The following is a 16816-nucleotide window of genomic DNA, read 5'->3' on the forward strand; positions in this document are numbered from 1 at the left end:
AACGGGTTACCGCGCGTTGCTAATAGCAACAATTGAAGCTTTAATTATTGTGGGTTTTCAATGGAAAACCTTTATAGTTGGCAATGTATCAATTTACACAAGCGCGTGCACGCGATTTGTTACATTATTATGTGGTGATGAGGCAAGTGAAAGGTGGCGAAAAAACAGTTTACAGAATTAACAGTTTCAGCTATTTTATACAAATTTAAAACAAATTTAAAAAACTATTACAATTATATTACAGAAAGAAGCATTTTTGTACATATATAGTTGAATTAATTGTTATAAGGTAAAAATTAACAATGCTTATTAATAATATATTCGGGGAGATCCCTGAGCAAAGCATCACTTTTGTGGTTGATACTTCTGGGTCAATGTACGATGTTCTATCAGTAGTTAAAGATCATATAACAGAGGTTTTAATGGAACGAGCGTACAATAGACTCGGTACCACGTTCAACATCATCGAGTTCAGTTCTGATGTAAGTCAGATGCTTGCATTATTTCCTAATTAATTTGCAATACTGTGTTTAAGTACTCGAATGAATAAATGTAACCTGTCTTTTCCTCACGTGGCCGGAAAACGACAGTCGTTATAACACAGGTGGTTTGTTTTATACATCTCATGCCTGCTTACGACTCGTTATGAGTTACTACGAATGAAACTTTGTGGGTGATTTCTTTTGTTTATTTTTTTTATGTACGGCTGGCTATTTTTTAAGTATTTAGGTCATTAGTCACCACTTGATTGGAGCAATTCTCATTAAGTGTCTTGTTAATCTGGTAGTACATATTACATAAGAATGTACAAAAAGATATCAAATTTGTGGTCCAGAAAGTTAGTTTGGCAACCACAGTGTTAGGAAACCAACAAGATGAAATTTTCAAGACCATGTAACCCACACACTTAACAATGAATGAACATTACAATATTATATTACAGATAACACAATGGGCGGACAGAATGGTCGAATGCACTCCTATCACAGCAAACGCTGCCACACGATGGCTACGTGGAATTGAAAGTCAAACGGGGAGTGACACTTTAACAGCGCTTCATATGGCATTTGATGAACCAAGATGCCAGGCTGTTTATTTGGTGGGTGAATGGTTTGATCGCAATAAAGTATTCTACTCTGTATGGGTGAGATCCTGGGGCCCGAAATTTTAATATATTTAAAAAAGTATTATGGCACAGTGGTTAGTTGTCGCGCCAATGTTCATTCTTTGTAGGTTATCCTGCTTCACAAACGTATATTAGCGACAGTCATTTATTTTGCTGATCCTACTGAGTAGTTAGGCACTATAATGGAAGGAAACTTGGTTTTAATGGCACTTCTCCAAGCCAGTGGTCCCTAATGTGTTGTAGCACTCTGGGTGTTAGGGTAACGAGCCAACTTTGACATAAATTGAGTGCCAGGCTGTAGGACATCACATGGGTAGGATGAACATCTATTTAAATTTACATCTTGTCTAGCAGTAATAGTTTATATTTATTTTACAATTCTATAATACCCAGGTAACTGATGGAATGCCAGACCAGAATCCAGAAGAAATAATCCACAGGATTACCAAAGCAAGTTATGGCCGTCCTGTCCATTGCATTGCCGTGAGTACGGGGGTGGGAGATCTTCCATTGTCATCGACAACTTTCCTTGAAAACCTCGCGATTGAAACAAGAGGAAGTTTCCATGTGGTGCAAGTGGGGCGCCTTGGTGATGTCAGCAAGGTGAAGAGGTCTTGTTGTAGCAAATATGTCTTGCAACTTGCTTTTTCTTCGCAAGGCTTTCGAGTTACCACAATTGTTTTGAGGTTTCCTTCTTCAATATAGCAATAATGCATAGAAATGACTGAGTATGCCTAAAGTGATTCCTTTTTAGGAAATGGGAGGTTACCAACCGTTTTCAATTACTTGAATTTAAATTGGATTTATATACTTTACTGTACAAGATTATATTTGCACAAAAGACATACTGAACTGTCCTTTGTTTGCTCGCATTAAAATTTTATATCTTCTTCTATTGCAGTTGGTATTTACATCACATGCCTAGGCCTTTTTAATGATGTCCATCAAATTCTTCCCAGGTCAACTCCATATACAACAGTGTTTACACACCTATTGAAGGCAGCAAGAAATGCAGCGTAGAAACTTCCTTGACACATAATCCTTACACTAACTTACTCTCAACCCTTCCAGCACCAACTCCACCATTTGTACCATTCTACAGGTAAGTGAATATACAACATTTAACAGATATTGCTCCAACTTGGTGGTCACAAATGGGTTGTTCGAACTCTCATCAATATAGAAAAAATAACAACAAACAAAAGCAACCACCCACAAAGTAATATACATGGTATTTGTAAAAGGGCACAAAGTGTATGAAACTGCCCTGTGTTATAACGACTGTTGTTGCCCTGTCACAGAAAGACAAAACATATATCATCAAACCAAATCATCTTGCATTTTCCTTACTTTAAATACCTAAGTTTCCAACATACTTATAACTTCACTTATATAGAGTTATGCTTTATAGATTCACAGTGAATACAAAATATAAATTTTTACCTGAACATTGCAACTACGAGTGTGTTTCAGATACAATCCACCATTACACACGGAGGTCTTCAAGGAAGCTCTTGAGCGCACTCCGGTGGCCAGCATAGTTGTACGAGGGACTCGTATTCTAGCAAGGAGAGATGAGGATGGATATTACTATGGGGGAAGTGTGGCTCAAGAAATTACAGTAATAAACATTAATTGTAATGTGAATGAAGAAATGTATTTGATTAATACTCTCATAGCAATGCAACAATAGTTGTTAAATCATGGGTGTTGTATTTCATACACTTTATGTCTGTCTATAAGTTATCACATACTTAACTTTGTGGGTGGTCATTTAATTTTAAAACTTTTTCTTGGTGTATGGCTGATAATTTAGACAACCCATGAAGGACCACTGAGTTGGAGCAATTACCTCTAAGTGTCTTGCCTAATGACACATACGACCAATTGTTCTAAATAGTCTTGCCCAAGAATGCACACACCCACAATGGTAGCAGTGTCAAGCCTTGAACCTGTACACACTTGGCTAGAGGCTGTGCTAACCACTGTGACACCTGACCCCACTCAAACCTTACCTATACAACCACTGTGTAGTCTGTAAAAATGCTGTGTTGTTTAAAGGGAGATCGAACCAAGTTCCTCGTGGAATTTGATCGAACAAAGAAAGGACGAGATCTCCGGATGCAAGAGACTTATCTTCATGACATCATCGCTTGGAACGATGCTCTTCGTCACTCAGTGGTTGCGGAAGATCATGTAAGTTAATTATCGTACGGTGGTATATCTATTATACTCTTTGTGGGTGTGGTCCTTGTCGAGGACGTCGGATTTAGGCCAGGGTTGGTCTATTACCCCAACACTCAGAAAATCTATGTAGGTCGTTCATGTGACCAGTGTAGCTTTGTTCAGGATTGTAGTGGGGCAATTTGAATACTTCAGCCAAGATCTCAGATACCTTGGCTTGGCATATTGTAACATAAGACCCATAGTGGACACAACAATGGAGAATATACTTTGAATGCAGTAATGGTGAATTTAGTTAGCCCAGTGTTTATGGGTTTAAGGCTCAATGAGGCTACTATAAGGTTTGGGCAAGTCACTTAACAGCAATTGCTACAACAATTGTTACCCAGACAAAAAAGGGTGGAATTAAGTTGCATCCATCAATTCAATACTTGCATTGTTTAAACATATTTATCATCTCAGGTACTTGCTCCATGGGAAGAAGGAGGGAAGAGATACGGACCTGGTAAAGTTATTAGTGGGACAGAGAGAAGACATACTATAGGTGAGAATGAATGAAATTAATAGCAAGGTAATTTGATATTGACATCTGGTTTTGTTGACATGTGTTTCATAGACAAGACATTAAACGAGAATTGCTCCAACCCTGTGGTCACTAATGGGTTGTTTAAATTGTTATCTGTATGTTAAAAAAAGTTTAGTTACCCACAAAGTTACACATGTGGTAACTTGTAAACGGGCACGAGGTGTATGAACCAGAACATCCTTGGTATAACGACCTCCGTAGCCCCTTTTACATGATAGATGATACCCAGGGATTAAATAAAGTACTGTTCACTGTCATAGCCCCTCCATATAAGGATAAATAATATACATTCATATTCATAGGTGATTACAAAGACAGCAATGTTGTTGTTGCATTCTGGAACGGCAAGACTGTAACTGTGGAAAAGGGAGTTTCAGTTTGGATTCCTAAACTTCTTTATGATAGAATCCTTGTTGAGCTACAAATGCCGGTATACGATGGTTTAAAATACAAACAAATTACAACTGCCATGTACTAAACCTAGTATTTTATTTATCTCTTTTATCAATGATAAGACCATATCAGTTAAAATTACAAAGAATTAACAGCAAAACAACTTTGTGCGTGTGTTTTTATATGTTTGATAATTTGGACAACCCATGAGTGACCACCGGGTTAAAGCAATTGCCGTTTATGCCCAAAGATGCATACAACCACAATGGAAACTTTATATCTTTCTAAGATAACTGCAAGGAAAGAAATAATTGATTCATCCGATGCGAGTGACTTACCACCTGGATATCCATCGTTACCAATTGGTGCTGATGATGTCATTCGAGCTCAACCTTGGGATCCATTAGTTTCAATCAGGTAAGTTGTACTGGGATGCAGAAGTGGTTTTTAATCAAGTTATTCTGTGAAGGCAAGTTGTTGTTGGGTTGTTGGCCCAGCATATGTGAACGCAAGATATAAGCATCTAACCCTGACCGAGCTGTCAAGGGAAGATCTCCCATCCATTACCATTAAAGTCCTTGTTGCTTACCTCCAGGGTAATGGGCCAATCGTGGCCTAAATCCTAGGGCCCATGGCGTACAACGCTGCTAATCCTCACCCACATAGAATAGAAATAGAATAGAAAGACAAGTTGTAATGGAATGTAGCAACCACCGCTCCATTGCACCGGCATCTTGCCAGTGAATACCAGGTTCAAAGCTTGGTGCTGCCACTATATTGTATGTGAGCCCTTAGGTGAACATATTTTACCTAGTGCTTCGAACAACCCATTATAGACTATGGGGTTAAGTTATTAGGTGAAAACACTAAGGCTCTTTTAGCAAAAATTATGCTAACAGTTGTTTTAACGTTCCATTTAGCTTGGGTTTATCCGGGTAGAATGACATTTAATTAAAGCGAAAAAAAATAGCGACTGCCTTACAAATATATTGGCTGTATAGTTTGTATTAAAACTTACTTTGCAGGAGGAATATATTGTACCACCCATGGTTCCACAATGGTATGTATTACTTCCCCACCTACCCCTTACTCACACCAGTAGCAAGACACCTCCAGTTCTGGCACGAACTTATTCTAACGAGACCTGACCTGCTGTATGGTTCATGGTCCTGGCCGTTTTACCCGAAAAATGTTCTTCCTTATCGACGACGGTATCCGGTAACACAACCTAAACTAGAAGGTGATTTAAATGATTTATTTAGTGGTTTTAATCTTATAATAAACACTATAATCCAATAAAAAAATAAAGAAAATCATCACTTATAAAGTTACATATCAGTTTTATAACAAGCACGCATGAATTGTGTTGAACAGAACACTAGAAAAACAAATAAATTTCAACATTTAGCAGCCACACAGTAATTAAACTTTTATTCAAGCACTTTTTAACCTTAGCATGTTTTAATAACTGTTGCTCTGCTGACCCCTTCTCTTCTTTATTTTAAATATTTTTCGTTACTGTATTGAAAGGGGTGATGGGCCTGTTCTGGCTTAAATCCCAGGTCCTTGACAAAGATCTAACCCACATAAAACAGAATACTGTATTAGAAGAGATGAATCTAAAATTTTATTATCTTACAAATTATCTGAAAAAATTGACCTAAACTTAGAAACTGAAAGCTGACTCACAATGTAAAACAATAATGTTGACATAGGTTCAAGTTTAACAAAGGAGGAATTGCGCAATATTGTTGACCGGCAACTTGATGAACACGACTTACTACGAGAACCACGAACAAAATCTCCAATGTTGTCTTCCGATAGTGACAGGTGAGAAGAATGTTTGATGTATTCTTGCAGGCCCGCCTAACTGAAAAGTTATGGGTTCAAGGCTTGTCGCTGCTACCATTGTGTGTATGTTTCGTTGGGCAAGACACTTTACCGCAATTGGTACCGCAAAACTCAGTGGTCAATATTGGATTGTCTATATTGTCAGCCATGTCGGAATATAATGACCCACAAAGTTCCAAACGTGGCAACTCGTAAGCTGGCACGAAGTGTATAAAACAGAACACCTATGTTATAACGACTGTGATTTTCCGGCTACTTGAGGATAAAGCAAGCTACATTCATTTTACAGTGAACTGGAGGAAAAAGACTATGAAGACACAGTAGCAACGTGGCCTCTTATGGTGGACAAAGGAACAAACACGGGGAAATCATATTTACGAAGAAGTAAGATGGATAAACCTGAATGGAAGAAATACTGGCCACAAACCCCACAACCACGAAATCATCATCAACCAAACTTTCATCAAAGACCAACAGGAATGGTGGGTTATTATAGAACAGAATAAAAAAGATCCATGTATTGTGCAGTAACTGTCATGCCCTCCTTGCATACAAAACACCCAAACGTATTTTTCCCGTCTATGTCTTTGTAATTTTACCCATCTAAAGGTAAATCTATTTTACTGTATGCAAGTTTACAGAATTTTAGTTTTCAGTTTTTTTACACACGTAAATGTAAAGTCTATTGTATATTCTTTTGTCATTTTTTACCAACAGTTTATCTATTATCTATTTACTGTATATTATTCTACCTTGTGCGAGTTTAGAGAATCATCATTTTACTCACAGTTCAGCACATGGGAAGATCCAGACTTTGGTTCCCATGGTGGAATCAACAATAGTTCGATGTTTGACGAAGTTGGAGGACATGGAGTCAAAAGTGATCGCAAGAAACTTCTTCATCATCTTGAAACCCCATATGTAGAACGACCAGAGGTAGCTGTTATTATAATCATTGTTTATGACATTACTATAATAAATTCTGTAAACTATTTCTGATCTGGTGCTTATAAAGTGGTACGTTTCTTTTCAAAGAAATGCAGTCAGAATGGGGTGCTCCGAAAGTGTAACAAATAAAAATTAAATTCATCTATTTGTTTAACATAAGAAATATATATTTCACCTAAATGGTATCATAAGTTTCTTATTCCCATGTACATATATTTTGCTATATTTGAATATATATTTTGCCTAAATGGCACTGTCAGTCTCTTATTCTAATAAACACCAGACGTAAGTCAATTCCCTTCTCTTCGTTCTTCAAATAATATGAAAACTTCATTTTCATAAGTTTATTTTTATACTAATTTATTTACTTACTCGCTTAATCTTTTCTCCATAGCAAGCAGGTTATGTGCCAAGAATTGGTTCAACTGATGGTCATCTGCATCGTTATAACGACCGCATCCAGGAGCTGCATCGGAGGTCTGCGTCCGCTCGCGATGCAGAATACAGGAACAAGAATTGTGAAGTCTTCAGAAGAGCTCAAACCATTGAAGATACTAAAAGGTTACAACAGTTGTTTTGATGTTTGTTAACATAATGTTTAGTAATAATTAGTAATTACAAATTTGAACATTCCTCTTGAAGGTATTGATACACTTATTGGTTGTCGAAGTTGTCAGCAGACAGCCATACAGATATGTGTTACATATGTGGTATCACTTATAAAGTAACATACGTGGTAACTTGTAAGGGGCACAAGGTGTGTGAAACATAACACCCTTATTATAACTACTGTCGTTGCCCCACCAAGGGAGGATAAATGAGTCCGTATTCTCAAAACAATTATAGATGCCCAACTTGTTCTTGTTTTGTTGTAAACCTGTTTAGTGACTTTAAGATTTAAAAATTGATACATATACTGTATGTGACTTAACTTTTCTTGTTCACCAGGCAACAAGCGATTCAACGTATTGGTTCCGATGTTGAAAAACAACGACAGTATGAACAAAAGTTACAAAACACAATCGATGCAAAAGCAAAGATAAACCAGGTGATCAAATGTTAATACATCCCACTATTTTGAGGTTTAAAGTTCAATTTACAGTTTCAACTATTAAAATTACTAAATATTCAAAACTTTGTTCTTTTCTATAAATAAGCAAAATTGATATTATATTTGATATGGATTACTAAGATCCAAGGATAAATTACATCATCACAAATTTAACTCAAAATTTGTGTCGTACCTTTTTAGAATTTTCGTGATCGATTTTTCCAAAAAGAACTCGATCACATCAACCGACAAGAATCTCACTCGCAATGGTTGCAGAATAGAAGGGATAAATTTACCAAAGATCATTTGCAGAAACTCGACAATAGAGATAGAATGCAAGAAAGTAGAGCGGTGGGACTTGTTACTTTTCTGTTATGTTTGTAAAGGGTATACCAACACAAATAATAGGGATGTGCTGAACCCCAGCTCAAAAGCAAGTGTCTGAGCGTCTCCTTTTTGATACGCGGCTGAAAATTGGGCCCAGCGTCGAGGCCTTTGCTAATTGCTATAATGTTGCCTGGGATTTAGGCCAGATTTGGCCCATTACCCCAACACCCAGGGATTTAGGCTTAATTTGGCACATTACCCCAACACCCAGAGATTTAAGCTTAATTTGGCACATTACCCCAACACCCAGACTGCTTACACAGTCCAAATGAATTGTGCCCCTAATGCTCAATGTACCCGTTGCTCTGTGCAACACACTAAGACATAAATTTATTTGTAAGATAAGTTGTAAGATATGGGTTTAACCAGAGCTTTTATTTTAATATTACATTTTTTTTAATATTTAATATATTACATTTTAATATTACTAATAAATGTTTTTTCAGATTGGCAGACAATACCGTCAGATGCGACACCACAACGCCACAGTCCGTCGAACACTGATGGAAGATGCCAGGGTAGCTGCGGCAACTCTGGATTCAGCTTAAAAAATATTCAATAACTTTATTAGTTGCTGCCAAGTAGCCTGATGTTGCACAATCACTGTTGTAGAAATTATTTCATGAAGCACATAGTGTAGTAGGGGGGGGGGGGTACGGGATAGCTTTTATAGCACATAATATCTAAATATTCTAATCATGTTTTAAACAATTAACAACGGTTTATGGAAGTCTTGAGGATATAGTTTCATAATTGTTTGAATGTTCTTTGTTTACTACCAAATAAGACGAGAAAATAGAATGAAAAGGTGTCCCATCTTCCCTCACCCTACTGTATATATTGTTATAGTGGTATTAATAGTGGATTTTCGAGTACAGAATATTCTTTGACAATCAAATTATTATTTCAACAAATTTTTTTTTTTTATTAAAACAATTCAAAGTTTTTACAAAAATTATTTTGGTAAAAAATTATTTTGTAATGTTTCAACACAATGTCGATTTTTTATGTATTTTCTACCGATGCATTGACACACATTTCAGTCCAATGAATGTTAATTAAGCGCACTTACCTGATGCACAATAGAAGCATTTCTTTCAATCTGTTTGATAGTTGCCAAAGTAAATCGTACTTGCAGCATAGAAGGGGTGTTTCAAATATTCTATTCTACATGGGTGAGGTCCTGCAGCAAGACGTACCATGGGGCCGGAGAAGCCAGAGTTGTCCCATTACTCAACCCAGGTTGTTACAACCCAAAGGTGACCACTGGGCTGGCGGCAATGTCTGTGAAGGTCCTGCAGCAAGGCTTGTCATGGGACCTGAGATTTAGGCCAAAGTTGTCCCATTACCCTAACAGCCAAGGTGCCACAATCCATATAGGCAACAAGTGTATCAAAACGACTTTCTAGCATTGATTTTGGGTGGGTTATAAGAGCAAGCCATGTGCATATAAATTAAGATTATAGTTACAGTCACTAATAAAGGACAGAAAAAATAAAGTCCTTCCAAAAATTCCAAGGATTGATTTTTTTCTATTACGTATTTCGTTGTTTATTACAGGATTTTAGTAACATTATTAACCAGCATTTTTGACACAGTAGCATTACAGTTAAGGCTCTATGTTACTCAAATAGAAATAGAGTTTAATGCTATTTGGCCTTATGTCTTCTTGGAAAAGCCACTTAAATGCTCCAGTAGATTATTCGTTAATGAGTTAACTTCTCCAAGTTTTGGCTTCTTCTTATAAAACCCAATATTAACCAAGTAAATTCAAATACACTAATAATAACTTTTATCCAAACTTTACAACTATTTTTACTTAGATGGCATAATTAGTAAACTCCTTGCTTTGTGTCACACCCATAGGACACCTAATTATGAATAACTGTAATCTTTAATGAACATTCTCAAATATATGAACTAAAGAAAAATACTTTGGCAATATTATTCAAGGGACGAGGTTATTAATTTAATATAAATTATTATTTAATATAAATTAATATAAAATATATATAATATAATTGCTCTTATATTTGAATATAAAAAAATTGAAATATAGATAAATAAATTTATATGGCATGAAACATTTAGCATAAAATGTTGTTTTCATGCAGCTCATGCAAAAACATGCAAGTTATTTAATTCTTTTCTATTGGAATAAGTTCTATTGGAATAAGAGACTGACGATGTCATTTAGGCGAAATATAGATTTTTTATATCATACAATTGGTTGGACTTGATTTTTGTATGTTATGTTCCAAAGCACAGAGACAAACTGTGTTCGAACCAAATGTTTTAGATTTTTAATTCAATCCTTTCTTCTTTATCCTCATCTGAGCCAGGATTATACTTCTCTTCCAAATCCCATTTAATGCCATTTTTAAATCTCTGTAAATATATGACAAGTCTGCAGACATGAATGTAAAACCAAAGAAAAAAGTATTACCAACCCAGTGGTCACTAATGGGTTGTCTAAATTATCAGCCATACATAAAAACATTCATCCACAAAGTTACATACTTGGCACAATAGTTAGCGCCGATGCCTCTAACCTTGAGGTTACAGATTCAAGGCTCGTCGCTGCTACCATTGTAGTCATATGTGTCCTTGGGCAAGACACTATACGACAATTGCTCCAACCCAGTGGTCACAAATGGGTTGTCCAAATTATTAAGCGTTTAAAAAAAAACGAAAAAATCCAAAAAACATAATCACCCACAAAGTAACAAACATGGTCACTCGTAAGCTGGCACGAGGTGTATGAACACCCGTGTTATAGCGACTGTCGTTTTCCGGCCACACAAGGATAAGGTAAGTTGCATTCATTCATTCGTATAAATAAAAAAATCAACCCCCCCCACGTTACATACATGGTAACTTGTAAGCGAACATGAGGTGTATGAAACAGAACACCCGTGTTAAAACGACTGTCATTGCCCCGCCATGCGCGAATAAATAAGTTACACACATGGTAACTCGTAAGCTAACACGAGGTGTATGAAACATAACTTACTTGTGATAAAGTACCTTCACCACGAGCCATTACATAACAAGCTACTCCTGGTATCCATAAAATTGAAGATAGAGAAAGTATCCAACCAATACCATTAGCCCACCATGGATAAACATAATCACCAACTTTAAGTGGCTCCCATTTAATACAATATAATATCAGAATTGCCTGGAATATAAATATGTTAAAATGGGCAGAAAATACCTTCTTTAGGTGACTGTACACAGTATCCGGCATGCGAAGCCGTATGCAAACCCGAGTTCCGCATGGGGCAGCGTAATCCGGACAAAACAGACAAAACGGAAGAATTCTGGATACTGTGTACAGCCACCTTTACAAGTCCCGGGAAACATAACATAATTTTTATTTATCTTTTCGAAAACGATTGCGAAGATCATGTTATTTAAAAAACGAAGCGAAGGAATCAGCAGCAAAACAGTTGTTAAAAAAGCCAAGGATAAAAAGTGTTGGAAAGGTTAGAACGCTGGTATCCCTCCTAACCAGAGGTTACCAGGTTCAAGGCTCAGTAATGCCGCCAACGTGGAAGTAAGTGTGCATGGGTAAAACACTTATAACGATAGCTGCGTAAATTTTTTTAATTTAAAACAACTTTTAGTTTGAAAAATATAATAGGCTAATTTTGAACTGATGCTTCTGATTTTTCTCCATAGCGCATTTTAACGGCTGTTGTTTTTGCTGCTAATTTTTTTCTCTTTGTTGTGTTAATAACAAGATCTTCGCAATCGTTTTTAAAAAGATAAATATAAAATCATATTAGTACTATACTAAAGAAAACAAAATTTAAGAACACACTGTTGAACATACTGATGTTGCAGTTGGTATCACGTATTTGTAGCAGAACTTGAAATATAGGGAGAGATTGGTGTCGGTCATGTATTTAAAGTCGATGGCAAATCTATCAGCATTCCAAAACCAACCAACAGCAACAGACTCACAAAGTGCTAACCACAGAAGACATATCCCAGCCCCTCCGTAATAGTTGAGTATCTCAAATATGTATAATCCATTCTGGAGTGAAATTTGTGGTTGCAAAGGTGAACTATAGTAGTGTGGGGGAAGATGGAACACCTTTTCAATCTATTTTCTCTTTCAATTTGGTAGCAAACAAACATTCAACGATTTTTTATAAAACTTTATCCGTTGTTAATTGTTTAAACACGATCAGGATATTTGGTTATTGTGTGTGAAAGGTGTCCCATCTTCCCCCACCCTACTATATAATATATATGGTTTTGAAAGTAAATTATGAGGTGAAATGTTAAAAAATCCTTATAAATACATCATACATTAAGTCTGTTACACTAGTTAAGAAGAAGAAGAAGAGTCACATTTGTGTTTCACATCCATGGCATAATGGTTCATGCGCCTGCCTCTAACCTAAAGGTTATTGGTTCAAGGCTCGTCGCCAATACCATTGTGGTTGTGGGTGTCCTTGGGCAAGACACTAACAACAATCACTTTAATACAGTAGGCACTAGTGGTTTGTCGAAATTATCAGCCTTAAAAAATAAAATAAAAAAAAATAATAAAAAAATTCCCTTCAAAAAACATTTACCCACAAAGTTACATAGGTGGTAAGTCATAAGTGGGCATGAGGTGCATAATATTTTTCTTGTTCTATGACTGACTTTTAGACAACCAATAAGGCACCAGTGGTTTGGAGGTAAATGGATTACAATACTAGGTAAATGGGTGCCAATACTATACCAGAACACACATGCATTACCTGATGCAGAAGCATGAGGCTTAAAAGGTAAAGAGAAACCCCAAATGCTGTTCCAGTCATAGCACGATTCTTCGAGTTTGAAACAGCGTTAGGGAAAGCATCGCCTATGATCACCATCATGCCTTCAAACTCAGAGAACTAAAATATAACAACAAGTATAAAAAGTTGCATAAACATGTATTATGTAACAGAGGAATGTTCTATTCTATGTAGGTGAGGTCCGGCAGCGTTGCACGCTATTAGGACTCGGATTTAGGCCAGTATTAGCCCATTGCCCCCCAGTATTAACTTTGTGGGTGATTACTCTGGAGAGAATTTTTGGGATGTATGGTAATTTGGACAACTCATAAGTAACCACTGGGTTGCAAAAAAAGCAATATTTTGATAGTGACCTGATAAATTTAGTGATTTTTATACTTTATACATTGAGGAATTGTAAAAAGCACAAGTCACTTACCGCGCTGTCAATGCAAACGAGATAAAACATGAAAAAGAACAAAATTGACCAGAGTTGGGGAACAGGCAACAAACTTAACCCATACGGCAAAACTTGAAAAATAAGTCCTGGGCCTAAAATGAATAAATGAAATTTATCTTTTCAGTCACAATAACGACATCAGAAAGTTTATGATAGTGAAAAGACAGTAGTAACGGTAAAGTAAAAATTGGTATAACACAGTTATGAAAAAAACAGAAAAAAAAACTCAAACAATTTTATGACCTTGATTTGTAAGTGAACGGTCAAAAATAAGACTATATTCTAGATTAAACCCATTGCAGCACCTATTCTTTTGTTATAGATCTTATGCTATAATAATTGCTTTACTTAAGCATTTTGTTCGGTATTCTGCTTTATCATTTGCAATTTACCTCGTCTACTGTATAAATTTAATTTCATAAATACATTATTTTATGGGAATCGTCCAATGGTTCTCATATATAAAATATAATGGGTCTCAAACACTTTAAAACAGTGGATATGGTCAAATCTTAAATGGGTCGGAAACACTTTAAAAAATACTTGGCTAAAAAACAATTAGTACAATACATGTCTATAATAATCATCAGTTTTCACCTGAGCTGATGACGCTCGTAATTTCAACTTTATTAACGTGCGCAATATGACCAAGGAAACTAAACGTTATTAACCCCATGAATATTGAAGTAAGACATCCAATTGGTATCATGAATACTGCTTGCCTGTAAGTTGAAGTTGGATATGAATAAATAATATTGTAACATGTCCAGCGCCGTGGCATAGTGGTTGGCGAGCTTGCCTGTAACCCACTTAACGACAGTTGCTCCAACCCAGTGGTCACTAATTGGTTGTCCAAATTATCAGCCATACATAAAAAAATGAAAAAAAACAAAAAAAAATAATCACCCCCAAAGTAACATACATGGTAACTCGTAAGCTGGCACGAGGTGATAAACCCATGTGATAACGAGTAACGACTGTCGTTTTCTGGCAACGCGAGGATAAAGTAAGTTACATTCATTCATTCTTAATTTGTCTCTTCGATTACTGTAGTGAAGCTTATAAAAGAAAATGAAAACAATAGACAGAAAGTCCTACCCTGGCCTGGTAGACATAAAAATATAAGTGCAGGTAAAACTGCTACATAAAGTGTTAGTAGCACACAATAGAAAAATAAATCCTAATAATAACATTATATTAGATTGAATATATGAACGCAGTTTATTTATCCTTGCGTGGAGGGCAACAACATTATAATATGGGTGTTCTGTTTCATACACCTTGTGCCCGCTTACAAGTTACCACATAATAACAAATATGTAACTTTGTAGGTGATTAATTAAACAAGAACTATTCGTACTTGAAATAGTTGTTGCGCCGAGGATTGAAACTTCCAAATGCTGTTAAACCAGTATAACATACACCAAATGAATACATAGCTTGTGAGGCAGCTTCAACCCAAACCTGCAAGGTGTTTAACATGGTCATTCTATCATAGTTACACCCTTGATCTTTTATTTTGAAATAACATAAGTTTTTATATTTCTCTTTAAAAACAACAGCGAAGATCAGATTATTAAAACAACAAAGAGAAGTAAATTAACAGCAAAACAACAGTCGTCAAAACACGCTATGATATGGAATAAGGCACTAATTAAGATGGGTTTATGATTTTATATCTTTCGTTTATATATATATTATTTTTAGATACCTTCTTCTTATTTTTTACTCAATTAAAAAACAAAAACATTTAAAAACATTCTTCTGTGAACATTCACCAATAACCACAAATATTGGCACTAGTAAGTGAAGAATCCTCCGCTACATTACAGATTAGGCTGGTGGGAAGTGTTAGGGGTTATATGGGGGTTAAGGGTTAGTAGTTGTACGAGTTCATGGTAAGGGGTAAAGAGATAATGTAGAAAAACTTGAATGTTTTTTTAATCAAAAATTAAACTATAGTCACCTGGGGAGATAGAAGGCGCTCAAAATCTGGAACAAAAAGTTTCCTCATTCCATTGGAGGCTCCTTCTAATGTAACTCCCCTCACAAAAAGCACACATAATATAACATACGGGAATGTGGTGGTGAAATAAACAACCTAAATAAGGTTACAGTTTGGTTCTTTACACCATTAATGCAATGCATATGAGTTTTGTATAAGTCTGGCGCTGTGGTACAATGGTTAGCGTGCCCGCCTCTGACCTCTAGGTCTAGGTTATGTGTCCAAGGCCCAAGATATGTTTTGATTCATATGGGTCCCTTTAAAATGTGCGGGTTGCGCGTGGTTGCGCGTGGTTGCGCGTGGTTGCGCGTGGTTGCGCGTGGTTGCGCGTGATTGCGGATATTCTCTTAAATATATTCGATATACAACAAGTGTGCCTTGTGCGAGATTTTGTGGTTAACACGGCTTTTTAATATCCAATCTTTATGAATTAAATAAACTTTTGGTAAACCAAATCACTTAATCCGTGCTCAAAGCACACTAAACCGTTACAATGTCGTTATAAACCACCTGGCCGGCGTATTAAAGCCCATGCATATGCGAATAGTTTTCGACATCAAGCCTACGCAATTTCGCTTGACAATACCTTTCCACTCGACTTGACTCCTCTTACAGTTACAGCAAAAATAGTAACAAATGCTGCCAAAGACGCCAAGAGCATTTGCCAATTGAAATTTTTGTTGTACGGGTTGCCGTTGGGAAGTCTCAAGACGTAATTCCTGATGTACATTGAGTTACATGTACACCAATGAATGAATGAATGAATTAACTAAGTTGATCGTCGCGTGGCTGGAGAACGACAGTCGTTAAAAACGGGTGTTTTGTTTCATACACCTCGTGTCAGCTGACGAGTTACCACGTATATGTTACGTAACGGTAGCANTAAAGGGTCTTGAACCCGTTACCTCCTCTGGGTACAGGCAGGCGCTAAACAACTTGGCTACAGCGCCGGTTTAAACAGGCTTTACACTTCCGCATTTGCTTACCTCCAGAACTGTACTTGTGGCAACGAATCTTGTAGAAACACGGTCTCGTTTGTGATATTAC

General features: G+C 36.5%; 2 protein-coding genes across 2 annotated transcripts; one reads left to right on the top strand and one right to left on the bottom strand.

The window, feature by feature from the left end:
• The first annotated feature begins 227 nt into the window (after nucleotides 1-227).
• LOC100181394 lies at nucleotides 228-9627 on the top strand. Its single transcript, XM_009863590.3, has 17 exons — nucleotides 228-482; nucleotides 944-1099; nucleotides 1520-1729; nucleotides 2086-2228; nucleotides 2600-2747; nucleotides 3188-3322; nucleotides 3773-3854; nucleotides 4199-4326; nucleotides 4579-4706; nucleotides 5315-5529; nucleotides 6005-6119; nucleotides 6430-6622; nucleotides 6930-7076; nucleotides 7483-7649; nucleotides 8037-8136; nucleotides 8341-8490; nucleotides 8973-9627. Exons 1-17 carry the CDS (start codon nucleotides 303-305, stop codon nucleotides 9072-9074), a joined length of 2499 nt encoding a protein of 832 aa, XP_009861892.2. The 5' UTR covers nucleotides 228-302; the 3' UTR covers nucleotides 9075-9627.
• Nucleotides 9628-10401: 774 nt separating this feature from the next.
• On the bottom strand, nucleotides 10402-16808 carry LOC100183758 (sodium- and chloride-dependent GABA transporter 1-like). The gene is made up of 10 exons (XM_018816331.2): nucleotides 16756-16808; nucleotides 16356-16488; nucleotides 15731-15865; nucleotides 15125-15228; nucleotides 14362-14486; nucleotides 13744-13856; nucleotides 13287-13424; nucleotides 12365-12568; nucleotides 11540-11707; nucleotides 10402-10914 (listed from the first exon to the last, which is right to left on the bottom strand). Exons 2-10 carry the CDS (start codon nucleotides 16428-16430, stop codon nucleotides 10822-10824), a joined length of 1155 nt encoding a protein of 384 aa, XP_018671876.1. The 5' UTR covers nucleotides 16431-16488; nucleotides 16756-16808; the 3' UTR covers nucleotides 10402-10821.
• Nucleotides 16809-16816: the final 8 nt, after the last annotated feature.

This window comes from Ciona intestinalis, unplaced genomic scaffold (assembly GCF_000224145.3).
Source record: "Ciona intestinalis unplaced genomic scaffold, KH HT000178.2, whole genome shotgun sequence".
NCBI classification, from domain to species: Eukaryota; Metazoa; Chordata; class Ascidiacea; order Phlebobranchia; family Cionidae; genus Ciona; species Ciona intestinalis.

Excerpts from the sequence above, each read along its gene's own strand:
- LOC100183758 (XM_018816331.2), bottom strand. The coding sequence starts at position 16,430 with ATGCTCTTGGCGTCTTTGGCAGCATTTGTTACTATTTTTGCTGTAACT. Across the intron at positions 15,866-16,355 it reads GAGTCAAGTCGAGTGGAAAG|GTTGTTTATTTCACCACCAC; the intron begins GTATTGTCAAGC and ends AACCTTATTTAG. Across the intron at positions 12,569-13,286 it reads GCCTCATGCTTCTGCATCAG|AATGGATTATACATATTTGA; the intron begins GTAATGCATGTG and ends ATTTCACTCCAG.
- LOC100181394 (XM_009863590.3), top strand. The coding sequence starts at position 303 with ATGCTTATTAATAATATATTCGGGGAGATCCCTGAGCAAAGCATCACT. Across the intron at positions 1,730-2,085 it reads GCCTTGGTGATGTCAGCAAG|GTCAACTCCATATACAACAG; the intron begins GTGAAGAGGTCT and ends AATTCTTCCCAG. Across the intron at positions 6,623-6,929 it reads ATCAAAGACCAACAGGAATG|TTCAGCACATGGGAAGATCC; the intron begins GTGGGTTATTAT and ends TTTTACTCACAG.